Source organism: Rhinolophus hipposideros (genome assembly GCF_964194185.1).
Source record: "Rhinolophus hipposideros genome assembly, chromosome: 21".
NCBI classification, from domain to species: Eukaryota; Metazoa; Chordata; class Mammalia; order Chiroptera; family Rhinolophidae; genus Rhinolophus; species Rhinolophus hipposideros.
The window spans coordinates 38801055-38828046 of record NC_138067.1 but is presented as its reverse complement, the minus strand read 5'-3'; the positions used below and the strand labels follow the sequence as shown (position 1 = coordinate 38828046).

Here is a 26992-nt window from a genome sequence, read left to right as displayed (position 1 = left end):
GGCTTGCCCAGTAACCTTTGCCTTGGGTCTGGAGTTCCCAGAGGGCTGGCTGCGGTCCCTGATTGACCCAACTAACATGGGCTGATGATGTGGTCAAAGTGGACAGATGGTCGCTTCTGGTCCACGGCATCAGCGTCCACGTTGACTGGCTCCTGTGAGTTGTGGTTCCTGGAGAAAAAGATCCCTGTGAGGCCATGGTGGCTCTACAGTTTTTCTCCACTAAGGGTTTATTTTTCTGGTCTCCTGCCAGTTTTAGAGGGTTTGCCTGATGGGGTTAACAGCAGCAATAAAAACAATTGTGAGATGGATGGCTGACATTTATTGAATGCATTCTGTGTGCTGTTCAGAATGCTTCACGTGGATTAAGTTGCTGAACACATCCTAGAACCATAGGTACTGTTATGATATTCTGTTTTAGAAGGGGAAACTGAGGCACATAGAGGCAAATTATTTCCAGAGCTGGTGAATAGCCAGTTTTTATTGAACATTTACCATATGTCAGGCATGTGACAGGCCTTTTACATACAAGACCTCATGGAAATCTCAAAACAGCCCTATGGGGTGGGTAAGGTTGTGCCCCTTTTGGAGATCCCTATGAGGCAGAGAGAAGTGTGATACCCATTTTACAGGTGCAGAAACTGACACTTGCTGTGAAGTGAAATGATTTGCCCCAGGTCTCACAGCAAGAAGTGGTAAAGCTGTGAGCCCCTGTCAACGTTGCACCTCAAAGTTGTACCTCTTGTCGACAAGTAGGTGGTTTCTTCGCACCCAGAGGTGGACATGGTGTTTCTGTCCATTTTGCAGAGCCAGAAATTGAGGCTCAGAATAGGAATTGCCTTGCCCTAGGTTTACCAGACTTAGAGGGCCAGCCTGGGGTTTGAATGCATGTTAGCTTGTCTCTGGTGTCATGTACTCCTTGCTCACTGAGTCCCAAGCTGGAGTGGGTCTCTGTCACCGCAAAGCCCCTGCCTTGCACCTTGCCAGCTGCACCTATGGGCATTTTGTTCTTGTCCCCAGAGCCTAGGAGTGCTGTGAGCATGTCTGCGGGCAGCCAGCCCAGCACTTCTGGGCTTGCTGATGAAATTTGGTCTATCCTGAGTTGGGCCAGGGCATCTTTGAACCTGGGGCAGAGTGTGTTCGGGGAGCCCGGAGAAGATAGTAAGAGCGATATGCAGAGGGTGACACAGCTTCTACCTGTGGTAGAAGTCTCTGCTCAAGGATGGTGTAGTGGGCATGCATGCAAGTTCTTGTGTTTTCACGTTCTGGCTGTGTGACCTTGGGCCATAGTGTTCATCTCTGTGCAGTGGGCTCAGAACAGTACCCGCATTGGGCTGTTGTGAGGATTGAGTTAATCCATGAGAAGCTCCTCGAATGGTGGCTGGCATTGTGTGAATGCCCAGTCAGCAGTCCCAAGGGCATCCACCCTTCCCTACCCCTTACCCTTAGTCCTCTTGGGTGTCCTGCTATCCAGGCGCCCAGCCCGGCCCAGCCAGTATCCAGGAATCTGGTGTCCTGGTATCTAATCTCCATGAAGAACTGCGTAGAAGTGATTCAGAGCACGGGGTTCAAATCCATCCCTTCCACTTACTGGCTGTGTGACCTTGAGCAGGTTCCTCTACCCTTCTGGGCCCAGTTCATCATCTGTGTCATAGAATGATGATAATTCTCCCTTGATAGGTTATTGTGAAGGTTAAATGGGCTCATTTGTGAAAAGTATTTATAACTGGGCAGGCATAACAGTAAGCCTCCAGTAAACGTTTCTTGCTCTCACTACATTTAAGAAGAATGCCCAACGTGGTAAGCCCTAGGATATGTTAGCAATTGTGATTCACATTCTGCTGGGATTTTGAAGGCCCTTTCCAGGTTACAGAGCCTTGACGGATAACACCAGGAGGAGGGCAGGGCTGAAATTAGCATCTCCATTTTCCAGATGAGGGTTTGGAGTGGGAGGGATGTATAAGCCAAAGAAAAACTGGCAAATGCAGCACCCAGGTCTTCTCACTCTCCCACACATTTGCTGCCCGGAGCCCCTCAGAGGTCAAAAGTCCAGCTCCTTTCCAGATGTCAGCCTCTGCTAAACCCTCTTCCTATACATGATACATGTTTTTACTGTATTTCCATCACAGTCCCCAGGAGTAGTGGGAATGGCCTTGACCCAGGTTAGGAACAGCCCTTTTGAAGGCTTGAGGCGGAAGGGTGGGCAGGGAGAGTTGGAGAAGTGCTCATAGAGTCGGGCCAGGCTGTGCAGAGCCTGCCGGGCCTGGTCAAGAAGCTTAGATTTGATCCCAAAGCCATTGCAGAGCTGAGGAAAGTTTTTCGTTCATCCACCACCATTTGTTGAGCACCTACTGCATGCCTGGCATTGCTTCAGGTGTTGGAGATACAGGGTGCACTTGACAAAGGACCTACCCCCATGGAGCTGAGGGAGACAAACCCTAAACTGGTTTACTAAAAGAGGGCCAAATGAAAGGGAGGGGCTAGGCAGTGAATTAAAATCACTGGTGCGTCTTTAGCTGGGCTGTCAGGAAGGCCTTTGAGCTGATTCCGCATTGACAAGGAGACAGGAGAACAAACAGCCTTGGGGTGTGTGGGGGGGGCACAGTACAAAAGTCACAGGGAGGACAGAGCTTGGTGAGGTGCAAGGACAGGGTAAGAGAGAGGGGGTAGGGGTGGGGGTGGCCGAGGGCTGGGCTACTCAGAGCCTTGCAGTCCGGCCTAAGGAGCAACTTGGGTCCGATTTAGGGTTTTAGCAGGTACCTTTTTCCATAAGAGAGGTTCTCAGGCCTGGGCTGGGGGTAGGTTTTAGAGGTGGTCAGGGAGTTTCACAGGCCTGCCACTTCCCTCTTGAGTAGAATCTCTGCCTTAGAAACTGCAAAAGCCTGATGGTTGCCTCCCTCCTCTGTGGTTTTCACACCGTGTTCCCCAGGGCTCATGGCTGTTCCCTTTAGGGACAGATGGGGGGAGGGGTCAATGGGCTGATTTGCTTCCTACTCTCCCCAACCCAAATAGCTGGGCTAATATCAAGTAACAGTGCAGAACAGTAGTAATAGTAATACCCGATTAAAAACAAAACAAAACACTTGCTGAATCTGCCTTCCGAGCTCAGCTTCTGTGCCTGAGGGCCTATGCCATTCTTGGCACTGCTCTAGAATTTAGAAGACTAGGCCTGTGGACCTACCTTCTAGCAGAGACAGTTACCCAGTAAATAAGCCTATGATAGGACATCAAGTCAAGATCAATGTTATAAAAGCAAAGAGAATGGGGATCAGGAGAAAGAGAGTGGGGATATTAGTATGTTTTATCTGGGATGATCAGGGAGGGCCTCCGGGAGGAGGCAATGTGTAGGTAGAGACTGGAGTGCAATGAAGGAGCCCTGGGAGGACTTGTGTGAAGACCCTTCAGACGGAAGAGGAATCAGCTCCGATTCCCACCTGGCAGTGGTGAGAACAGGCCTGGAAAGCCTTGGTAACTTGTGCTGGGTCCACAAACTGGCAAGCTCTGAATTCGGGCAGTTTGGCTCCAGAGTCCCCCAGCCCAGGAAGGCACTCGGTAACCATGAATGAGGGTAGCTTCTAATCCCATACCTGAGCCTCAAACCTAAGGTTTAGCACAGTGAGCAGGAGCCTGGCTGTTGATTCTCCCAGGCCCGTTTGGGGTGTCTTCCCGGAAGGACTGGAACCCCTCAGAGCAAACCTCCTGGGGTCCCCAGAATTTCCTTGGATTGGGAGGATGGAAGGAGTGTCCTTTGCAGTTGATCTCCAAACCTCTTGGGGATCCAGGGACACCCCTCCCCGGGCCTCTCTTCGCCTTCCCAAGAACTCTCAGTAGAAGGCTCTCAACCAGCAGGCCTCTGGGCTGCACGGTGGGGTGGTTCCGTGGCAGACTCTTCTGGACAACCAGCCAAGCAGTGAGAGGCCCAGCTGGGGGAGACAGCCCTGGGAGCAGCACCAGGAGGGAGGGAGTGGAGGAGTCGGTGTGGGAGGGCTGCGGGGTGGGATCTCAGCCTGGCCCCATTGGGGGGCAGGACCCACTGCCAACTCGGCACCCACAGCAGGGCCCAGCTGTGCTGCGTTCTTGAGGCAAGGGACAGCAAGCCGGGGCTGGCTGAGGGGAGACTACATGTCAGAGGTCCCCGCAGGAAGTTCCTGGAGCCTGGCTGTTCTGCCCAGGAAGCTCGTCCACAGATGTTGTTTCTAAGGGTGAGGCCAGAAATCCAAGCCTGTCTTGGTTTGCCACCTCGTGGGCCCTTTCCGAATGGACTGGGGCGGCTGCCCCAGACCTTGCCCCTCTCCCCAGACCTTCCTAGCCTGGTTTTAGGTCATCTTCATCTGGTGGGTCTTTGCGAAGTGGTCCGGGCTGGGGTGGGGGGGGGCAGCCAGCCTGGGTGTGAACCCTGCTCCTGGCTCCTCCCTTGGTTGCTGGGAAACCCTGGGGACCTTATTTCATCTCTCAGGTGTATTTTGCTCAGCTGAAATGGGAACATCCCTGCTGAGTGGGGCTGTAGAGAGGAATCCGGGAACTAATAATGTGTTAGAGAGTGCTTGACGTGGGGCCTTCTGCGAAGAATCCAAGCTGCTGCTGCCGCTGCTGCTGGAGGTCGTCAGGCTGGGCACCTGAGAGCAGAGAAGGGGTTCTGGATGCAGCCAGCCTGGGCTTGCTGGTTGGCAGAGCACGTTTGGGTTTGGAGCCTTGGGAGGGGGTGGCAGGCCAATTAACTGAGGTTCCCAGTGGGGAGGGCTCTGGTCAGAAACATTGATCACATTCATCAATGAGGCCCGGCTCGGCCAGACATGGCTCTGAGCACGTTGTGTGTGTTAGCTCCGACGCACTGCAGCCTGTGAGGTGGACAGTAGTCACCCCCATTTTGCAGGTAGGAAACTGAGGTGCAGAAAGCTACACAGGAAGTCCGCGTTGTTACTGAGAGCCCGCAGAGTGGCCTCTCTGTGCCAGGCACTGCCCTGGGGTTTTACGGGGCGCTCTCGCCAATCCTCAGCATAACCTGGGAGCCTGGCTGCTAATCTCATTTCACCAGTGAGGACGTGAGGGCCCAGGGAGGAAATTGGATTTGCCCAAAGTGTTGTTTCGTGACAGACGTGCAATTTGAACCCAGTTCTATCTGGGGTTGAGTCTGGCTTTTTAAGGCTGGCTTTTCTGCCTCCGACCAATGTCATGGCCATTGTTTCTGAGGTCGTTACTGTTATGTTAATGATCTTTCTGCTTTCTCTTCTAGACCCAGCTGGCACAAAGTAGGCCTCACTTGTCCCAGAAATGACACGATTAGCTTCATTTGATGCCCACTTGGGAGATGGGCTGTCTCTCTCCGTTGCCTAATGCCTGTGGAGCTCTGGCCTTGGCCAGCCCCTTCCTTCCCCAGAGCCCGGGGAAGGGAAGAGAGTGGGAGGCACTCCCCTACCACGTGCCTTGGGGTCTGATTCCCAAAGGGCCTCTGCAGTCAGCCTTGGCTCTTTTTGGTCATTTATGTATTCTATTCTTTGACCAAGTAATTTATTGGGTACCTGCTACGTGCCATGTGTAGTTCTGGACACCAGCGAGTGGCATGCAGTCTTAGGGGAGGAGGCAGAGAAATAGCACTTGGTGTGGTTGAGGAAGGGAACAGAGATCTAGCTGGCCTTGGTGGGAAGGGGCTTGGGGAAGGCTCCTGAGGTGAGACATGAGGCCGTGAATGTGAATGTTGGAAGCAGTGGGCCACACGGGTACAGCACGGGAAGGTCCTGAGGTGGGGGCACAGTGATGAGGTCGGAACAGTGGCTGCAGCAGGGGCGAGAGGAAGGTGGCAGGGCCCAGGTCTGGCAGACAGGGCTGGGCTCCCTTAAGGCTGTGCTTCTCAAAACTAGTGTCCAAAAACCTGGGGGGTGGTGGCGGCAGGTGTGAACATGTGTTTTGGGGTAGTGTCTGCAAGTTGTCTCCTTTTTTTAGCTGTGTATTTTCATTTAGGTGATATTTTCAGAAAGTTAATAGAGGCATGTCATGAATCATCTGGATGATGCCTTTTAACCAAGTGGTGACAGTATTCACATAGCTGTCACTGCCACCGCTCTGACTAGCTGAGGCTCGGGCGGGCCCTTGGCTTCGGAGTTGGCCTTTGTGTAATTGCTGCCTGTCTTCCAAAGTGCTGGCCTCATCCCCAGCTGTGCGGGAATCCTGTCCCACTGGATCCCCAGGACGACCCTGGGTGGTTAAGAAAAAGCATCTTTTGAAATAATGTAAGGATACGCTCCATCAGGCTAGTATTAAGATCCCATTTCCTAGATGAGGGTGCTGAGGTTCAGAGAAGTGACCTCTGCAGCCTGGAAGGAAGTGGTAGTCAGGGTGTGAACTGATCAGGGCCCCAGGCCTGCATTTGGGCCTCTGAGCCCTGCTCTGGCTCTGGGCTGAGAGGGCCAGGGTTCAGGAGTGATGGTGTCTCTTGGGGGCTTCTCCTTGGCCCCTGGTTCCTGTGACCATCATGGTACTCGCCTCACCACCACCCTTCCTCCTGCCTTCAGGTTCCTGCGGCTCCATTAGCAGAGGTTCTGTAGAACTGCACCTCCAATCTGCTAGCCACGAGCCATGTGTGGCCATTTACATTTTAAATAATTAAAACTAACAAAGTAAAAATGCAATTCTTTAGTTACACTAGCCACAGTAGCCACATTTCCATCATTACAGAAAGTTCTGTTGGCTAGATTGCCTGCGCTCACCTGTGACCTTGGGCATGTGATTTGTTCTCTCTGGGTCTCAGGCTCCTCTTCTGAAGGATGAAGATAGTAACAGCATCTGCCTCACAGGGTTTCGGGGAGGGTTGCTCTTTCTCCAGGCATGTGTAGGGCCCTGCCTGTTTGATCCCAGATGTCCTAGGGATGAGATGGGACTCAGGCCACCAGGCCCTGCCTCAGAGCTCCTGGCTGGGGAGGCAGCAGGTGAAGATGTGAGCAGTGGCTGTGAGGGAGGAACCCCTCAGCCAGACGAGAGGGGCCCTGTGTGTGTGTGTGTGTGTGTGTGTGTGTGTGTGTGTGTGTGTTTGGGGGAAGCCTAGGTCTGCAGGATGTCAGGGATGGTAAGAGCAGGCTGGCTGGGGAGGGCAGGGGCTCAGTCTTTCGGGAGCAAGGGCAGAGGGAGGTAGAAGCGACTCAGGACAGCGTGAACCAGTCTTCTTGTTGTGTCCTGGCTGCCTGGCCTTGGGTACTGAATCCTTCCGGGCCTCAGTTTCCTCATCTGTAAAGTATGGGTCCTTGTGATTCCCCAGTGGGCCGGGTGGTGAGAGCGTCAGGCAGCGGATGGGGCTTCTCCTGGGATAACTCCTGGAGGAGAAGGCTGTGATAAGCCCTGCCTCACTGGGGCCAGGGGATTTCGTGTGCTGCGCCCTCCTCAAGCCAGCAGTTCCCCATCTCTCTACAAGAAATAGCCACAGCCCTTACAGTGGTCTACCAGGCCCTGCTCAGCCGGGCCCCCAGCTTCCTCTGGAGCCATTATGTGCCTCACTCCCCTCCACCGCCTCCTGACTGTCTCACGCAGGCAACACCTTGTGCTGCTCTCCGCCAAGTCTTCACGTGGCTGCCTCGTCTCTTGCAGGTTTGTGCACAGATTTCACCATCTCAGTGAGCCCTTCTCTGACCACCCTATACTAAACCAGAAGCCTCTCCCTCTTCCCAACACCTCGTCCTCCATAGGTGGCTTTTCTCCAAAGCATTTGTCAACTTCTGATATACTGTATAACTTGCCTATTTATTTAACTTATTTATTTGAATGCCTGTCCACCCTCCTTTCCCAGTAAGCTCCCCCAGGGCAGGGAGTTTGTTTTGGTCACTGCTGCCCCCTTGGTGACCAGAGCAGTGCTGCCACTGCTCCCGGGAGCCATCTTTGGGGAATGAATGAATGCAGGATTTTTGGTTCCATCTTCACTTGACAGAACTCTGAGCTCAAAAGCTGTGGTTCTGTTTGCCACCCCCACCTTGCGTTAATGAAAGCTGTGGGCCTGGCTCCGTGCTGGGTGGGGCTGGGGACCCAGTGGGGACCAGGACAGACTCTCTCTGCCTGTGGAGCTCGCAGGTCAGTGGGAAGGTGCTGCTACTTAGAGAACTGTACGAGCGACTGAGCTCAGGAGAGCTCAGTGTGTGAGGAGACAGGAAGGCTGAGTTTCGAGGGTCTGTCTCGGGCAGGGGCCCCAGCGCAGGCTTTCCTGAGGAAACGAGGATTTGGCAGGTGAAGGTGGGTGAGCAGTGGGGAAGGACTAGCGTGGGCAAAAGGACTAGCGTGAGCGTGGGGTGAGAGAAAGCAAGGAGGGTTCAGGGGACTGAGAGAAGGAAAGTGTGTTGAGGGAAGCATGCTGACCAATGAGCTGGGGAATAGGCAGGGGCCACCTCACATAGGCCCCTGGAGCCTGCAGAGGGCCTTGGACGTGGTTCCCAATCAGGAAAAAGGTCAATGCTGTGTTTGGAGGGTCCCTCTGGCCTTGGCATGGTGCTCTCAGTATGTTTGGAGCCCACAGCCAGGCAGACTCAAATATTTGACATGATTTCTGTGGATGTTGTAGGCCCTGGGTGGCAGGGTGAGGGGGAAGGTGTCGGGGGGTGGCAGGGAAGAGAAGGAAATCTGCTCTGGTGCTTATTCTTGTCCCGGTATCTTTTGCAACCTGCCCACATCTTCAGCCTGCTTCCAGTCCTACCTGTTCCAAGTAGACAGATGGGGCAGTTGGGGGGAGTGTGTAGTGTTTAAGAGGAAAAAAATATCTTTAATGCCGTCTTCTTACCAAGGAGTCTGAATAGGTAAAAATTCAGGTTACAAAAATGTGTAATGTAGGAAGTAAAGGTCCCCATGTCCACCCATCAGAAGAAATAGTGATACCTGACAGGTGTTGAGCAGCTGCTATACTGGGCTCTGTCTGAAGGACTTTGTGTGGATTAACTCATTTAATCCTCACAGTAGCCTTGGTGGTATGTACTATGTGTTATTTCTATATATGGATGAGCAAACTGAGGCAAAGAAAGGGGAAGTGATTTGCCCAAGGTCACACAGCAAGTGGCAGGGCTGAGGTTGAAATGCATCTGGTTCCTGAGGCCACCTTGACTCCTGTACCCTTTACTCTGCCCCTGTGGGCCCTGTGGCACAATTCCGTCTGCATGTGATGATTAAACAGACCTCTCCTTGCCCTCCAGTCTGTGACACTGTTCCCTATAAGGTCCATTGTTGATCGAACAACTGCTTTCCTGAAAAGGAAGCTTTAGATGAAATTTATCCATCAATTGTGAGACGCATGTCCATCTCAGAAATGTCAGCGTGTGAAAAACTACGCACATGAGAATTGAGATGACATGGTGTGTACCTGTTTGGTACCGAAAAGGATCAGGTTGGATGTTCTGTTCCGTGAGCGCACTGAATGCTGAAGGGCAGTGTCAGCTCAGGGAGGTTGGTTCTTGTGCATTGGATGGCTGTGCTGTGCTCTGCCCACTGGACGGACCCTCACTGAGGGCTGGGCACTGTGCTGAGTCCTCCGCACCCACGAGCCTGCGGTGGAGGCCCTGCTGCCCCATTGCACAGACGAGGAAACTGCGACTTGGAGAGCAGGGACCTGAATGTGCGTTTGCCTAACTCTCAGGCTGAGTGTGTGCAGTGTGGTGGGGAAGCCAGGCTGCCTGGGGTCCCAGGCTAGCTCTGTGTTTCCTGATCATTGGCTGGTAGGGACAAGTCATTTCACTTCTGTGACTTAGTTTTTTCATTGAAGTGGAGATAATAGCACCAGTGCCTTTCACAGGGGTGCTGTGAGGCAGACTTCCCATGTACAAAGCACTTAGGTGCGCCTGGCATGCGGTAAGGCATTCCCTCTTTTTAGTTCTACCGTCATATTAATCGTTATTACAGTATCAGCCTCCTGTTGTGGGCATTCAGTGGCTACCAGGGTTTCACTGTGCCAGCAAGAGGACCCTCAGAACAGCGGTTCTCAGCCAGGGGGTGGCTTGTCCCCAAGAGGCATTTGGTGATGCCTAAAGACATTGATTTAAAAAAAAAATTTTAAGAGGGCGCAGCTCGCAGTGGCCCATGTGGGGATCGATTGGTGTTATTAGCACCACACTCTAACCAACTGAGCTAACTGGCCACTCCTGAAGACCATTTTGGGGTCGCAACTCGGGGGAGGGTGTGCTGTTGGCTTTAGCGAATAAAGAGCAGGGATCTGCTAAACCGCCTGCCAAGCACAGAACAGCTCCCTCGACCAGAATTACCCAGCCCCAGACAGCACTAGCGCTCAGGTTAAGAAACCCCTCTGTGCACTGGCAGAAGCGTTTTCTGCAGAAGTTCCTCCAAGGCCATGTGTGTTTTCCATGTTACCAGTTTTGCTAAAGTGCCCTCACAGAGCTGTGGAAGCTGGTGAATACGGGAGTCCTTTCCCTCCGCCCGCTCCATGTGCCTTTCCTCCCAGATTCCCACAAGCAGCTGCTGCCTGTTGAAGGACAGGTTCCTGTTGTCTTTGAACTTATCTCCTGAGCAAGCCCTCCTGGGAGCTGTAGGTGAGGCGCTGATTAGAGGGCAGGAGACAGGCTCCTGGAGGGTCGCAATGCCAGGAAGGAGCCCCCCACCCCACTGTCTCCAGCTCCAGGAGACACAGAGCCTCCTGCCTCCCTCATCCCATCTGTGCCGTCTGGCGTAGAAACCAGGTCAGTGAGAGGGGGCGAGAGAAAAAGGCCCTGACAAATGGAAAGGAAAGGAATTGAACTTATTTTAAGCCTGTTCTGGGCACAGAGCTTCATCATTACGCATTCATTGCACAGATACGTATTAAGTCCCCACTGTGTACCCAGCACCATGCAAGGCTTTGAGGTCCAGCCGTGCCCACGACAGGCCAGAGCCCCTGTCCTTACCACGCTGACACCACAGTGGGCCGAGGTCGACAGTAGACTGGTAAACAGGTGAAAAGACACAATCATGTCAGTGACGATAAGTGCTCATGGAGAAAACTAAAGGGTCAGGGGAGGTAGGGTGGACACACTTTTGTCTAGGGAGGTGAGAAAGGCTTCTCCCAGGAGGTGATGTGAGCAGACTAATGACAGCGGGGCGGTGGGGCCTCCGACCTCGTGGAGCCCTGAGGTCGGGCTGTGCTGCTGTCGCAGGAGCCGCAGGAGCAGGCCCCACCGAAATGGAATGTGTTTGGAGAAGTAAAGGGGCGACAGTGAAGACCTCACAGGGCTCATGGGAAGGACTTCACCTTTTACTCTGGGTTCCATGGGGACGCGGGAGGGTTTGAGAAGAGGAGGGGTGGGCTCTGACTCCGGTGGTCTCAGGGTCCCAGACCGTAGGAGGGGCGAGGGCAGAAGCCCTGGAGCTCCCTTAGGCCTCACAGCTCCACCTAAGTGGCTTGAACCACACGACTACTTTTGCAGATGAGGAAACAAGCTTGGAAGGAGCCTTCCCGAGGCCGCCAGCTAGGCCCACGCCGTCATCCTCTCCCTGCTTGGCCCTGCGTTGTCCTGTAAATTGCCTCTTGTGCGTCTGACCCTAACACGGGAATGCTGCTTCTGAAGGAGCTAGTTTGGAAACCAGTGAGAAATAAGACAGATGGAAATAAAAATGTCTTAAAGAAATTTTAAAATAATTTGTTACGGAGTGTTTGAGACATGATGATAGAGTACGTCAGTGATACCCATGTACTCAGTGACTATTTGAAAACAGAAAACCTTGCCGGTACAGGCAGAGCCCACTCAGGGCCGCCTGTCCAGTGGCCTTCCCCTCCCTGCTCAGAGCTGACCATTGAGCTCAGCGAATGTCATTCCCATTCAGCTTTCTTCTGTGCAGAGTTAAACATACCCCCCAAACTCCAGCCCCCTCCCTAGGCTGTGGGGATGGCAGTGTGCCACCCTCCACTCTCCTGGGTGCCTGTCCCTTCTCCAGCGGGATATTTGGACAGCGGATCACTGTGGTACACAGAGGATGTCACTTGCCTTTGGCCACACAGCCAAAAAGCAGCAGAGCCCGGGATTGAAATTGAGACCCTCTGGATCCCGGATTCCTCCTCCTTACTCATTGGTGACCTAATCTTGAGGGGAGAATCTAGGCAGGCTAGCACTGGGGGCCGGGGGGAGCGCTGGAAGCCAGGAGGCCTGATTTCAGCTCCCCTGTATCCTCTGGACTCCCAAACCCAGGTTTTTTGTTATAGTTACTTCATAAAACACAGAAAAATATGTTAAACCAATTTTATACAGTACAATATAACAAATAATTGTAAAGCAAAGCCTGGTGTAATCACCACAGAGCATCGGCAGCTCCGGAAGCACACTCCCCCACCCCCATTACTCCCAAATTGAACCACTCTCCTGACATTTGAATATTTGTTGTCTTGATTTTCTGCACAGTTTATAAGCAAGAAGGGCATCCCTAAAGTGTCCCATTGCCTGTGCTGAACTTGCTGTGAAAGGACCCTTACTTGATACATCATTTTGTGTCTGACTTCTGTCACTTGGTGTCACATTCTTAAACTTCTTCCCTGTTGTATGCAGCAGGAGTCCGTCAGTCCTTTAAATTGCCAAGTAGTAGTGTTCTGCCCGATGAATTTACTTCAGTTTGTTTATCCGTTCTCTTGTGGGGGGGACTCCTGGTCTGTTTCCAGACTTGGGGTTACTGTGAGTATTACTGCTGTGAATATGAGGTCGGACAACTAAGTTTGCGAACTCATCCTAGAAAAAGTGCTACATACCTCATTGCTGAATATCACTGCGTCACCTTCAAAGCACTCCCCTTGGGAAGCTATGCACCGATGCCAGCGCCGAGTCCACCCTTCAAAGCAATTTTGGAACTCTTTTTCTGGAATGACCATCAGAGCTGTCATCGTATTACCCTTGATGTCCTGAATGTCATCAAAATGTCTTCCTTTCAATATTTCCTTGATCTTCGGGTAAAGAAAGAAGTCATTAGGGGCCAGATCAGGTGAGCAGGGAGGGTGTTCCAATACAGTTATTTGTTTCCTGGCTAAAAACTCCCTCACAGACAGTGCCGTGTGAGCTGGTGCATTGTCGTGACGCAAGAGCCATGAATTGTTGGCGAAAAGTTCAGGTCCTCTAACTTTTTCACGCAGCCTTTTCGCTTCCAAATAGTAAACTTGGTTTACTGTCCAGTTGGTACAAATTCATAATGAATAATCCCTCTGGTATCAAAAAGGTTAGCAACATCAGTGCAACAAGTTCTCGAACTTACCTGTCAGACCTCGTATTCTAGTGTATGTCTTGGTGAACAAATAGGCTCATTTCTGTTGGGGCTGTGGAATTGCTGAGCCGTGGGTAGGCGCAGATTGAGTTTTAATTCTTTCTGCCAAATAAGTGGCCGTGATGTCTGACCCCTTGAGGCTCCTCCTCGTAGTGATTCCTTTACCTCCTTGTTAGCACTTTGCCTTGTCAGTCTTTAAAATTTCAGCCCTCCTGGTGAGTGTGGTTTGAATTTGGATTTCCCTGTAACTAATGAGATTGCGTGTGGGCCTTGGTTGTGTGGCTGTCCTCTCCTGTGAGGTGCCCTTGCTCTTCTCACCTTGCCTCCCAGGTGGCTCACCTCTAGTTGGCTGCGGCTTCAGCCCAGGCCCAGATACCCTCGGAAGCAGCAAGGAGGGATGGGGTCACGCAGGTACTCCTGCCGTGGAGCGTGCTGCCTGCGGTGCGCCGGCTAGGGCAGGACAGGCCAAGTGCGGACAGCCGGCCTCCAGAGGCTGGTCTCTGTCCTCCCGCCTGGGTGTCCTCCACGGCCCCTCCCCAGGGAGCAGGCCATCCTCTTGGCTGCAGTGCCTGGTGTTTCATCACAGCAGGACTGCGTCACAGACACCTCAGCTGAGGCGCCACCCTCAGTGGGAGGACAGGGCAGGATCCAGGCAGGACACTGGGATCTTCAGTTCCACCCCCCCCCGACCCGTGCCCAAGCTACCGCTGGCTTCTTAGTCGCTGACAGGGGAGTGTAAAACATGGCTCTGGTGTGCTGAGCAGCGGCAGGGCCTCCACCACTGCTCAGCTGGGAGACCCAAGGTAACGGGCTTCCCCTCTCGGAGCCTCTGCCGTCCGCTGGGCGTGGTTGCTGCCCCTGTGGTGGGGAGGTGGGGAGCATTCAGGACACACTCCACCGGAGCACAAGCACCCGCTCAAGGCTACCAGCTGGCAGTGGCTCGGACTCGGCGACCCTGACCACTCTCGGCCATACCCGGCTTCCCTCACCTCTCTCTTTCTGATCATGGCAGCCTTGTGTTCAGGTGTTGGCTGGGGGCGAGGCAGCAGGCCAGATCTCTGCACACAGTGGGTGCTTTAGTGCTGCTGAATCATGGAGGCTCCTCCCACCAGGCCGGGAGGGGAGGGCAGAGCCGAGATCAGACACCAGGCCTGTTCCTTTTCTTCTATATCTGCTCTTCTTTTGGACTTCGGGTCGATCCCAGATCTTTGGAAGCTATTCCAAACTGAGCTCCTATGGGGGAAAGTGCGGTGTCAGTCCCTGTGTCTGGGAGGAATTCCTGAAGTCCCCGCCACAGTGGTCAGGCCCCGAGTGTTCTGCCACCCACCTCTCCTGGCTCCTGACCCTGTAGCCGGTTAGGCCCCTTGGCAGGCAGTTTTCCACATTCACCAAGCTCCTTCCTTCTTCACTTGCTGTTCCCCTGCCTGAAATTCTTTTCCCTACATGTTAGCAGGGCTCAGTCCCTGCTCACATGTCCCCCATACCACGTGGCTAACCCAGCTCTGTTCCCTGCTGTCCTTTTCCTCCACTTTATTTTTCTTCTCAGCACCTCTCTCCGACACACGCCATTGTTATGTATCAGTGCCTTGTCTGCCTTCCCCCTGTAATGTGAGCTCCTGGAGGCAGGGGTTGTGTCTTAGGGACGCTCTGTCTCTGGCCCCCACGATAGGGTCAGGAGTTTAGGACACTCTCAAAAAAATGGATGGCATGACTAGACTCTGGAAGTGTTTCCATTGCTGTGTCTGGTCCTGGGCTGGGGGTGTGTTGGGGAGACTTGGGTTTATTCATTGTGTACTCACCAGATACCCGGATGTTGTGCTGATACACTGTGTTAGCATTTATGGATGTGGGGAGAATTGGCTGAGGAAGTACACAGAGCCCCAGTGAGCCTCTGAGGTCAGCAAGCTTCCTGGAGGGGGCATTGGTTCAGCTGAGACCAGGGAGGAGGGAGCACTCACGAAGGGATGGGGGTTGGGGGTCAGAGGCAAGGGCCAAGAGTGGGGGTAGGTGGGAGGGCCTGGAGGGGTGGGCAGTGCCAGGTGTAACCGCTGTCATGGTCATTAGCTTTGAGGGCTTTGCGGGTGCCTCTTGGCTCCTAGAAAGCGAGGGACAGAGCCATGTTTAGATGGAGTGCAGGGGTTGAGAGCAGAGGCTGGGACCCCAGGGAGAACCTGGGTGGTAGGGGAAGGGTGGGGAGGAAGCTGGGTGCATGGGTCCTGAGGTCACCTGGGTCAGAAGGGGTGGGAGGCAGTGGAGTACAGGCCAGCAGAGGCCAGGTCCTCAAGGGCCTGGAGTCCCGAGCCGAGGAGCTTGACTCTTTTCTGAGGCCAGTGGGGGAAGGACAGGGTCAGGTTTGAGGGTTCCCCTAGCTGCTGAATGGGGGACAGATCGGAGGAGGAGAGTCCCGGAAGGAGGAGGGGCGGGACCCTGCTGGGAGAGGATAGTGTGGGACCTGGGCCAGGCTTAGGGAGGCAGGATGGAGAGACTGGTCACATTAGCCATCGCAGCACAGACTGGTGGGATATTTAGGGTTGAGGGTCTGGCAGTTCTGGGTGGTGGGGTGTGAGCCCCTTAGGGTGCCTGTTATACCTGCTGGGGAGGGAGCCCCTGTTGCTGCTCCTAGTTCTGCCTTTGCAGCTTGGAGTTCGGCATGTGATTTCTCACCCCGCTATTTACTTCCCCGTCGCTGTCCATCTTGTCTTTCCCCTGCTTCCTCCCACTTACCTCCTTCCCTCTGCCCAGCCGGGCAGCCTGCCACTGTCACATGCCAGGCAATAGTGTGTCCAGCCCACCAGCTCCCCTGGGGCACGAGAGAAAGCTGATGCCCATGGTGTCCTTAGAGCCAGCTGCCACTTCTCTGGGGGCCACCGTAGCTCCTGACCTGCTGTCCGCAAATAACCCCAGGCCAGGAAAGGCGAAAGGCGTCTTGGGCTCCATGGCCCCCGTCCAGGCCTGCGGCTCCAGGTAGGGGCCCAGCTGGCGGCTGCCTCCCGCCCTTCACCCCTCCGCCCGGGAACCTGAGACAGAAGCAGCAGCCTCGGCGTCTGTCAGTCTGTCAGCTGCTGGTCCCCGAGGACAGAAGCGGAGGTCTGGAGGTCTTGGAGAAGGGACCAGGGCCTTGGTCGAGCCCCCAGGACTGGCTGCTAGGCCACAGACAAGTGCCTACGCAGTAGATTGCTTTCTTGTTCAAGACCTGGAGTACCTGAGATCTGTCTTTCCTTGGTCATTTGGTGGAGGCAAGGAGGGACCTGAGGGTGAGGGAGTGACATGGGGTGGCCTTGTGCAGGGGGAGGGATACTTGGTTAGCTAAAGGTGGCAACTTGGTGGCTCCCTGGTTTGGAAAGGGGAGAGAGAGAAAAAGAGGGAGAGGGAGAGAGGGAGGGAAAGAGAGAAAGGAAAAGAGCGAGAGAGAGAGAGAGAGAGAGAGAGAGAGAGAGAGAGAGAGAGAGAGAGAGAGTGTGTGTGTGTGTGTGTGTGTGTGTTGGGGGGTGGCAGGCAGGTGCTGGTGGCTTTGAGCACTCCCTCAGGTGCCCATGGCTGTCTGATTCATCCCAGGTTACCTCAGCGTTGGGGCATGGAAGTGACGCTGGGGGCGGGGCCGCAGCTCCCTTGCTGCCTTTGCAGCCTGGAGTGAGGAGGGTGGAGGGGCTGCCTCTGCTCAGTGTGGGTGTTCTGAGCACAGGGCCTGGCCTGCGTGTGGGTCAGGGAGCTCTGCTCCCTCCAGAGTAGGGCTCTGAGGACAGGGTCATGTCCTTTCCCTGATTGGGGTCCCTGGGGATGGCCACATCCCCTCCCTCACAGTGGGCCCCTGGGGCAGGGCTCTCCCACCCTCACTGGTTCCACCTTGTACAAAACAAGCAGAGCAGCAGAGAGGCCTCAGAGCTTGGCTGTCCTGAAGGAAGGGGCTGGGGCCGAATATCCCTCGAACTCTGATGGGCTCTTCTCTTGTCTTGCAGACTGTGCTCTGTCCACCGCGTCTCCTGCATGTCCTGCTGCCCTGAGCTGTCCCAAGCTAGGTGACAGCGTGTCACGCTGCCACCATGAACGAGGTGTCTGTCATCAAAGAAGGCTGGCTCCACAAGCGTGGTAAGGGGCTGCTTTTGCCCACAGGATTGTGTCACACACACACACACACACCCCCCACCTCCTCACCCCCCTCCTGGCAGCTGGTACCCTGAGAGGCAGAGATGCAGGGGCTTCACAGCCCCAGGAGTCGGCCTCTGAGCTCCACCTGCCTGGCCCAGGCCAGTATCTCCTTAAGCCCATTTCCTGGACTCCTTCAGCGCTAGTCTGGGCTGGGGAGCTGGGATTCTGCCTGTGGGCGAATCTCCAGGCCTATCTGAACACCCTGCGTGAGCCCACAGGCCAGACAGCTGTCGCTGCATTCATGATCTCATTCACAGCCCCATTTTAGAGGTGAAGAAACTGAGGCTCAGAGAGGGGAGGTCACTTAACTGAGGTCACGCCGAGGCTCATTCAGCAAGTACTCATTGAGTGTGTGGTGTGCCAGGTGGTCCCAGGCTCTGGGGACAGTGTGGTGCCCTCATGGAGTTTACGTTCCATTGGGAGATGGGGACAAATAATAAATAAGCGGACATGTGATGTCAGGTGGTGGTGAGTGCTGTTGTGAGAAGTAGGGACTGACGGGGAGGGGGATGGAGAGAGGGTGGTTAGGGGGAGCTGCTCTGAGGGGTGACAGTGAACAGAGGCCCGTAGGAGATAAGGCCAGCACACATAGCTGGGTAAGGGTGACAGCAAGGACACAGGTGGCAGTGTAGCTGGAGCAGAGGAGCGAGGGCGAGTGGGACGAGGTAACACAGCAGAGCGGTGATGTCGCGTCTAACTGCGTGCGGCCCCGCAGGCCACAGAAAGGGCCTGAGCTTGGCTCCCCGGTGATTCGAGGCCCAGGAGGTGGGGAGCCAGGATGTGACCTGATCTGCTTGTACCGGTGGTCAGCCGAGCCGGAGAAGTGAAGTCCTTTACACGGAAGAGACAAGAGACTAGACCCTAGACCCCAGGCTGCCTGTCCCCAGAACTGGGGCACTTAACGGGCTCTGCTGCCGTGTGCCAGGGGCAGCCAGGAAGAAGCACGTGCGGCTGAGGAGCGAGGAGGCAGATCGTCCTGGCAGGGAGGGTGCCTGGCCTGCTCTTAATGGACTTTTCACTCATTCAACTACCGTTTGTGGAGCAGCTGCTGTATTCCAGGCACTGATCTAGGCACTGGGGACGTAGCAGTGAACTGGACAGGCAAAATCCCCGTTCTCATGTTGACATCCTACATTTAGTGAGGCGGGTGGCTGGCACCCGAGTAAGTCCCTGTGTCCGGTGGTGGTAAGTGCCATGCAAATCCAAGCAGTGTGAGAAGGAGGGCCGGTGAGGGGGCCAGGGGAGCTGTCAGAAACTGGGTGGTCAGGGAGGACCTCCCTGAGGGACGCTGTTCAAATGGAAGAGGGCAGGGGGCTGATGGGGCCAGCCCTGCGGGTATTGGGACAGGTGCCCACTCATCCTGCCCTGTGCCAGTCTGCAGACAGAGCAGTGATGAGGGACTGACGCAACGCCCCAGGGCCAGGCCTGGGGGCCTCCCCCTTCAGACTGAGTAGGGGAGACCTGTTCCCACTTCTCTTGAAGACACCTCACCCTACCCCCAGGTTGGGCTCTGAGTTTAGGGCTGTTGATGGAGCTTTTGAACCTTGGTAGATGTCGTCATTCTAACCCTGGCTCTGGCACTTCCTCTTGTGACTGTGAGCCTTGGTTTCACATCTGTCCAGTGGGTTAACAACCTGAGCCTCTGATGTCGTCAGCTCCCAGAGGGCAGGGATTTGATCTGCCCTACTTACTGCGATGCCCTCCGTGCCTAGAAAAGTGCTTGGCATGCTGTGGGCACTCGGTGACTGTCGAACGAATGGTTGGGATTGCATGTGAGGTGGTGCGATTGTGGTCTGGTGGGCCAGAGTCTCAGGCTCCTGAGTTTCACGAGGCCCATGGCTCCCGGGGCTGGGTCGTAGGAGCCCTGAAGGTGGCCTGAGGACTGTGGCGGGCATGGGGGTTTGTCTTTGGTCCAGGGCTACTGATGGCTTTAAATGGATCTCAGGCCTTCTCAGGCCTTCTGTGTCTCCATTCATGCTGTGGGGAGCCAGCGGAGCTGCTGAGATGGCCTCGCTGGAACACACCTGCCTTGGGTTTGCACCTTAACACACACATATGTGTGTCACTCCAGGGCGTCTCAGTGCCTGTCGTTCTGAGCAGTGGCTGGCAGAGGTGGGTGAGGCAAGGTGGGCCCTGCTGGCGGCAGCTGTTTCAGCGCCTGCACCATCCCCCTCATCCCCCCTGGTGCTTGCAGTAATAGCTGCCCCAGTTTACTGTGTGCCCACTCTATGCCAGGCATGGCTCTGTTTATAGGCAAGCCTGATTTGGGTGCATTTCCATAGCCACCCTGTGAGATGGGCATCTTTCCAGACCAGGGTGCCGAGGCTGGGCAGCAAGACTGACTCGCCCAAGGTTCCAGAGAGGAGGAGGCAGCACTGAGGTTCGGACTGGGGTCTTCCCGCTCTGCAGCCAGTGCTCTCAAGGCCTGGCCCACCTGCTGCTGCTTGCCCAGCAAGGTCTGTTCAAGGAGTTGGCAAAGTCAGGATACCACCGTGGGATTGGCTCATGCCATGTGCTGGTCCCCTTTCTGGCAAAGCCTCAGCTCGCCCTTTGTCAGGCTCCGCCAGGCCTGGCCCATCTGCCAGTTTAGAGGCAGACATTGTAATGGTCAAGAGCGTGGACAGAGCAAACCTGGGTTCCATCCTAGTTCTTCAGGTCAACAACTGTGAGCCTCAAGCAACTAATGCAACCTCTCTGTGCCTCATTTTCCTCACCTGTAAAATGGGATTGCTGTGAGGATGTGTGTCCTTTCCTTCTAGGTTTTCTTTTTCCCCCTTGTTACTGATGCATAAAACAGCACAGGGAAGGAAGGGCCTGGATCATAAGCTTGCCCTAAAACCAGTGTTCAGATCAAGAAATAGAACAAGACAGTCTCCAGAACCCCCCCCCCCCACTTCTCCCAAGCAGTAACACTCTCCTAACTTTCAGTGACATAGGTGAGTTTTTCTAGTGTTGTTTTGCTTTGTTTTGAAATTGAGGTGAAATTTACACAACACAGAATTAACCGTTTGAAAGTGTACAATTCAGCGGCCTTTAGTACATTGACGGCGTTGTGTAACCACTGCCTCTGCCTGGTTCCAAAACGTTTTCATCACCTAGAAGAAAACCCTGCAGTCAGTCCCCGTTGCCCCCTCCTCCTGCCCCTGGCAACCACCAGTTTGTTTTCTGTCTTTATGGATTTATTGCTTTTGGACATTTCATATAAATGAATCATACAATATGTGGTTTTTTGTGCCTGGCTTCTTTTACTTACCATGATGTTTTCTGGGTTCACCTGTGTTGTAGCGTGGGCCAATACTTCACTCCTTTTTATGGCCAAATAATATTCATTGTATGAAGATACCACATTTTGTTTATCCATATATCCATTGATGGACACTTAGGTTATTTCTACCTTTTGGCTCTTGTGATTAGTGCTGCTGCGAACATTTGTGTACAAATATTTGAGTACTTGTTTAAAGATTTTTGGGTGTACACCTAGAAGTGGAATTACTGGGTCATACATTCTGTATTTATAACCTAACATATTCTGTATAATTATATAATACATGTAAATATATGTATATATAAGTAATCTAGGTCATATATGCTATGTTTGTAATATACAGTGTATTCTATACTTAACTTTTGGAGGAAGAGCCAAATTTTTCCGTAGGGCTGAGCTATTTTACATTCCCACCAACAGTGCAGAAGGGTTTCGGTTTCTCCACATCGTCACTAATACTTGTTCTTTTCCTTTTATTTTCTTCTTTTTTAAAAAAATTACAGCCATCTTAGTGGTTGGGAAGTGGTATCTTATAGTTTTGATTTGCTTTTCCCTAATGACTAACAGCGTCTTGTATGTGCTTGTTGGCCATTTGTTTATCTTTGGAGAAATGTCTTATTTCAAGTTCTTTGCCCATTTTATAATCAGGCTGTTTGTCCTTTTGTTGTTGAGTTGTAAGAGTTCTTTATGTATTTTTGGATACTAGATCCTTATCAGATATGTGATTTGCAAATATTTTTGCCCATTCTTTTGGTTGTCTTTTTATTTTCTTGATAATGTCCATTGCACAAAAGTTTTTAATTTTAATGAGTCCACCTTTTTTTCTTTTGTTGCTTGTACTTTTGGTGTCATATCTAAGAATCTGTTGCCAATCCAAGGTCAGGAAGATTTACCCCTGTGTATTCTTTCAAGAGTTTTGTAGTTTCAGATCTTATATTTAAGGAGATCCATTTTGAGTTACTTTTTGTGTGTGACATATGGTGTGGGGTAGCGGTCCAACTCTGTTCTCTTGCATGTGGATATCCAGTTATCCCAGCACCATTTGTTGAAGAGACAAGTCTTTTCCAATTGAATGGTCTTGTCACTCTTGTTGAAAAGCAGTTGACCATAAATGTGTGTGTATGTGTGTGTGTTTTTCTCTCAATTCCATTCATGGTTCTATATGTGTGTCTATCCTTATACCACACTGATTCAATTACTGTAACCTTAGAGTAAGTCCGAAAGTCGGGACGTGTGAATCCTTTTACCTTGTTCTTTTTCAGTATTGTTTTGGCTGTTTGGGACCCCTGGCCATGTGAATTTGCATTCCATGTAAATCGGAGGATTGGCTTTTCCATTTCTGCCAAAGAGGCTGCTGGAATTTTGATAGGGGATGTGTTGGATCTGTAGATCACTGTTCGCTTTGGGTGGTGTCATCTTAAATGTATCAAGTCTTCTGTCTGTGAACACAGGATGTCTTTGTATTTAGGTCTTCAGTGTCTTTCAGCAATATTTTATAGTTTTTAGTGTATAAATCTTTCACCTCTTTATGCTATTGTAAACAGAGTTTTATTAATTTCTTTTTTGGGTTGGTTACTGTTGGTGTATAGGAACACAACTGATTTTTGTGTGTTATTTTGCTGAATTTGTTTATTACCACTAGTAATTATTTTGTGGAAGCTTTGTGATTTTTCTCTATATAGGATCATGTTATCTGCAAATAAAGATAGTTATTCCTTACACATTGGATGCCTTTTATCTCTTTCTTTTTCTCTGGCTGGAATGGCCAATTCAGTGTTTAATAGCAGTGGTGAAAGTGGACATCTTTGTCTTGTTCCTGATCTTAGGGAAAAGCTTTCAGTCCTCCATCGAGTATGATGTTAGCTCTGGGTTTTTCACAGATGCCCTTTATCATGGGGAGGAAATTCCCTTCTATTCCACACACTATCCTGTTAGTTTCTATTCCTGCTTTGCCGAGTATTTTTTTTATCATGAAATGGCGTTGGATTTTGTCAAATGCTATTTCTGCCTCAATTGAAATGATCATGTATTTTTTTTGTTTCATTCTATTGTGTATTACATTGGTTGATTTTCATCTATTGAACCACCCATGCATTCTTGGGCTAAAACCTGCTTGGTCATGGTATATAATCCTTTTAATCTGCTACTGAATTTGGGGGTTTGCTAGTTTTTGAACTTTATGTACAGGAAATCATTTAATATCTACATTTGAAGGAATTTAGTAAGTTAAAACCTATAAGATACTTAGGACAGTACCTGGCATAAAGTACCAGTATAATGTTATCTAATCATCATCATCATCAATTAGTGGATATCCCCATAAGACGAAATAAAGACTCAGAGAAGTGAGGTGACTTACTGGTGTCCACATAGCAAACACAGCTCAGAGCGCACCCTGCCATCCTGTCTCACGCACTCATGTGAGTTGAGAGCCTGCAGTGTGCTGGGCACTAAACTGGTGCTTTATGGTTGCGATCTCTCTCTCTCTCTCTTTTTTTTTTTTTTTTAACAACTTGAGATCTAGTTCACATACCATACAATTCAGCCATTTAAAGTGTACAGTTCAGTGACTTTTAGTATTCAGAGTTGTGCGTCCATCACCGCAATCTATTTTAGCACATTTCACTACCACTCTCTTGCCTGCTCTCTGTCCACCCTCCTCTCATCCAGGTGCCTCTGTGAGGTACTGTCACACCTGGCTGCCTGCCCTGACCTCCCCCTCCCCACCTTCCTCCAGGCCTTCACCATCCAGTCGCTCCCCAGACTCTCCCCCACCCCCAGCCCTCGGCAGCTGCTAATCTACTGTTCGTGTCTACAGATTTGCCTAGTCTGGACATTTTATATAAATGAAATCATCTAATTTGTGGTCCTTTGTGACAAGCTTTTTTCTATTAACCATAAGTTATAGTTCATACATGTTGTAGCAGCTATACTTCTTTTTTTTCTTTTTATTTATTATTATTGTTATTTTTTTAATTTTTTAAAAGAGTTTATTGGGGAAGGGGAACAGGACTTTATTGGGGAACAGTGTGTACTTCCAGGACTTTTTTCCAAGTCAAGTTGTTGTCCTTTCAGTCTTAGTTGTGGAGGGCGCAGCTCAGCTCCAGGTCCAGTTGCCGTTGCTCATTGCAGGGGGCACAGCCCACCATCCCTTGCGGGAGTCGAACTGGCAACCTTGTGGTTGAGAGCCCACTGTCCCATGTGGGAATCGAGCACAGAGCTCCAACTGCCTGAGCCACCGGGCGGGCCCCACACCATCTTTTTTTTTTGAGAACTTAAATAGCATTTTATTTTACTGATTTATTTTTTGAAATTTATTTATTCATTTTATTGACATGTAATTGACATACAATAGCCTATTGGTTTCAGGTGTACATCATAGTGATTTGATATTTATATACATTATGAAATGATTGCCACGATAAGTCTCGTTACTATGAGTCACCATACAAAGTTATTACAATATTACTGACTGTATTTCCGATGCTGTACTTTACGTCCCTGTGACTTATAACCGGAAGTTTGCACCTCTAATTCCTTACACCTATTTCATACCCCATTTCATTTTAATTCTGAGCCACCCTCTGAGGAGTTCTCGTGAGAGAGAGCGCGCACGCACACAGTGTTTGGATAGCCATGGTTAGAACAAATGGAAGGGTCAGGGGAGACTTGGAGGGCAGAGCAACAGTTATACCCGGCCTGGCACAGTGTTTTGACATTTGACCCACCTGCACGGCTGTACTGGTGAATACCAGCCCATGGGATTTGGCCTTACAGGGCCACAGGGCATGTGTGTTTGGAAGCCTGGGCCTCTCCTGGGACTGGGCCACGTGCTGGCAAGGCTGGCTTGCTGCTGGCCACACGCTGAGGCAGCTGGTGCCCTGGGGCACTGCAGTGGGCGCCTTCCTGCCAGGCATGACCTCTGAATCACTGGCGCCCAGCCTGGTGCCCAGCCTGCGTCAGCGGGGCTGCCTCAAGGGTTTACCTGGGAGAGGCGCTCTCCGGCCCACCCCCTCAGCCGCCCTTCTCCCACCCAGGTGCCCCTTGTGAGGCACGTCAGGCCCAGGCGGCCGCCCTGACCTCTCCCCCTCCTTGGTTCAGGTGAATACATCAAGACCTGGAGGCCCCGGTACTTCCTGCTGAAGAGTGACGGCTCCTTCATTGGGTACAAGGAACGGCCCGAGGCCCCTGACCAGACCCTGCCCCCCCTCAACAACTTCTCCGTTGCAGGTGCGTCTGGGCGCAGGTGGGCGGGAGGGCCAGAGTTTAGGTGCTCAGAATGGTGACAGGTCTTGGGAGCACCTGGGGGGCTGCTGTTCTTAGGCCGTGGGCCTGTTTGCCCTGTTGCTCACCCTTGCCCCCTCCACCTGTGTGTCAGGGGGGGCCCCGGGGGCTGTACTGGTGGACGAGGGAACACAGGAAACAGGGAGAAGCCAGGTACTTCCCAGCCCCCCAGCCCAGGCAGCCCTGGGGTTCTGGCAGGTGTCAGGTGCTTCTCTGTCCCTCTCACCAAAAGGCCGCCGTGGCCTCCTCTCAGATGACTGCAGGGCTACCTCACATCCTCCGTCACCTCCGTGGGATCCACCCCTCCATGGGGCCTTCTAGCTGGACCTACCGTGGGAAAGCTTGGCACGCCCCAACCCTTGCCTGGGCCTTGCAGAACCACAGTCCTGCCTCTGACCCCCTGCTTCCTTCCTTCCCTGCCGACCCGATTGGTCACCGCGTCACCACATTCTTGGTGTCTCACCTCCAGAAATTTCAAAGACACCCCCGTCTTCACCGTCACTCCATAGCCGCGACCACTGTCCTCTCCCACCTAGCTCCCTGCCCCAGGTTCTTGCCCAGTCTTAACCCTTGAGTCTACACTCTCTGGAATCCAGTCCCCTCTCTTAAAGCCTTGTCCTGGTTGCTATTGCCATGTGCTGGTGACTGACATGGCTGTTTCCAGCCCTGACTTCTCACCTGAGCTGTCAGCCTGTCCCGAGTAGCTTCCTACACATTCTTCCCGGGTGTCCTCTAGTCCCTCATACCCGCCTTGTCTCCCCTCCTCTGCCCCAGCCTTCTCCTGCTCCCTGTCTCCATCTAGGGGAGGGCCCTCTTGCCCCCTAGTCCTCAGGCCACAGGCTCAGGCCTCTTCCTGGGTCCCTCGACCTCCCCTCTGGCATGTCTGCCTGCCCTTTCCTCCCTCCTCCCCCACGGCTCCCCTCTGGTGTAGCCACAGCCTGCTCCCTGCACTCCCGACCTCCATTCTCTCGCACCCTAGATGGCAGCCAGAGGGATATGTCTAAATCTGTTTATGACCCATCCCTGTTTAAGCGTTCCAGCTCCCTGTTGCCTTCAGGACAAAGTCCATGCCCCTGAGCCGCGCAGGCCGGCCCCTCCCACCTCTCCAGCCTTCCCTTTTCCGCTCCTCACACCTAGAGCGGAATTGGCTGTTCCTTAAGTGTGCTGGGCCTTTTGGCACCGCTAGGCTCTGAACATGCCACACCTTTCTCTCTGACTGACCACTTCCTCTTCCCTCGTCCTTCAGGGCTCAGTACAGAAATGCCCCTTCCTCTGGGAGATGCCCCCGTGCTTCCCCCTCCCAGCCCTGACCACTGAGCCATCATTGTCTTGTGGCCTGTCCCCCCCGCCCCCCCCATACACACACACTGGATTTTGAGCCCCATGGGGACAAGTCCAGGGCTCTCTCAGTCACTAAAGTGTCCCCAACACCATCTAGCATGGGGCTGGCACAGGAGGTGGCTTGGGGAATGTGGGCTGCAGGCCAGCAGGGCTGTCCCTTCACCTCTCATCTCTGCCCTTCCTCTGCTTGTAGAATGCCAGCTGATGAAGACCGAGAGACCGAGGCCCAACACCTTTGTCATACGCTGCCTTCAATGGACCACAGTCATTGAGAGGACCTTCCACGTAGACTCTCCAGAGGAGAGGCGAGTCTGGGCCTCCGTGTGGCTGCCCTTTGAGAGTGGACAGGCCCAGTGAGGAGAAGGGGTGTAGATGGACAGGTTCCCCTGGGCCCCTACTTAGCAGTTTCCTGTCACAGCCCTTCTAGCGTGGGGGTCTCCCTCGCTGGAGCTAGGGGAGCACGGGTTCTCCGTGTACAGACCCCCTTACAGGCCAGGGACTGGAGGGTGCGTTGGAATCACGGGCAGAGCTTGGAAACAGTACAGAGCTCAGAGCTGCTTCAGGGCCTCTGAGTGTCTGGAGATCTGTGGAGGACCTGGGAGGCGCATTTGTAAGGAGCGTCTCCACTGATTGTGAGGCAGGCAGTGCGGAGATTCAGTTTGTAAAAGATCAGTGTAATAATCAGAGAGATGATACAGGTTCTCCTGGTTCAAAAATCTGCTTGATTTTTGTGTAAGCAGGCGTCCAGTGGAAGCTTCACTTGCGCCC

At 52.8% G+C, this 26992-nt stretch overlaps 1 protein-coding gene across 2 annotated transcripts in view; it reads left to right on the top strand.

Moving 5' to 3' along the window:
* Positions 1 to 26992, top strand: part of AKT2 (AKT serine/threonine kinase 2) — a 49467-nt gene that overhangs the window by 1798 nt on the left and 20677 nt on the right. The window contains exons 1-4 of one of the 2 annotated variants that reach the window (XM_081032752.1): positions 15991 to 16152; positions 17145 to 17274; positions 24701 to 24829; positions 26418 to 26529. In XM_081032752.1, the coding sequence (XP_080888878.1) occupies positions 17229 to 17274; positions 24701 to 24829; positions 26418 to 26529 (287 nt within the window). In that variant the 5' untranslated portion in view covers positions 15991 to 16152; positions 17145 to 17228. Of the gene's footprint in view, positions 1 to 15990; positions 16153 to 17144; positions 17275 to 24700; positions 24830 to 26417; positions 26530 to 26992 lie in introns of those variants that run through there. The other variant, XM_081032751.1, reaches the window with a different exon arrangement.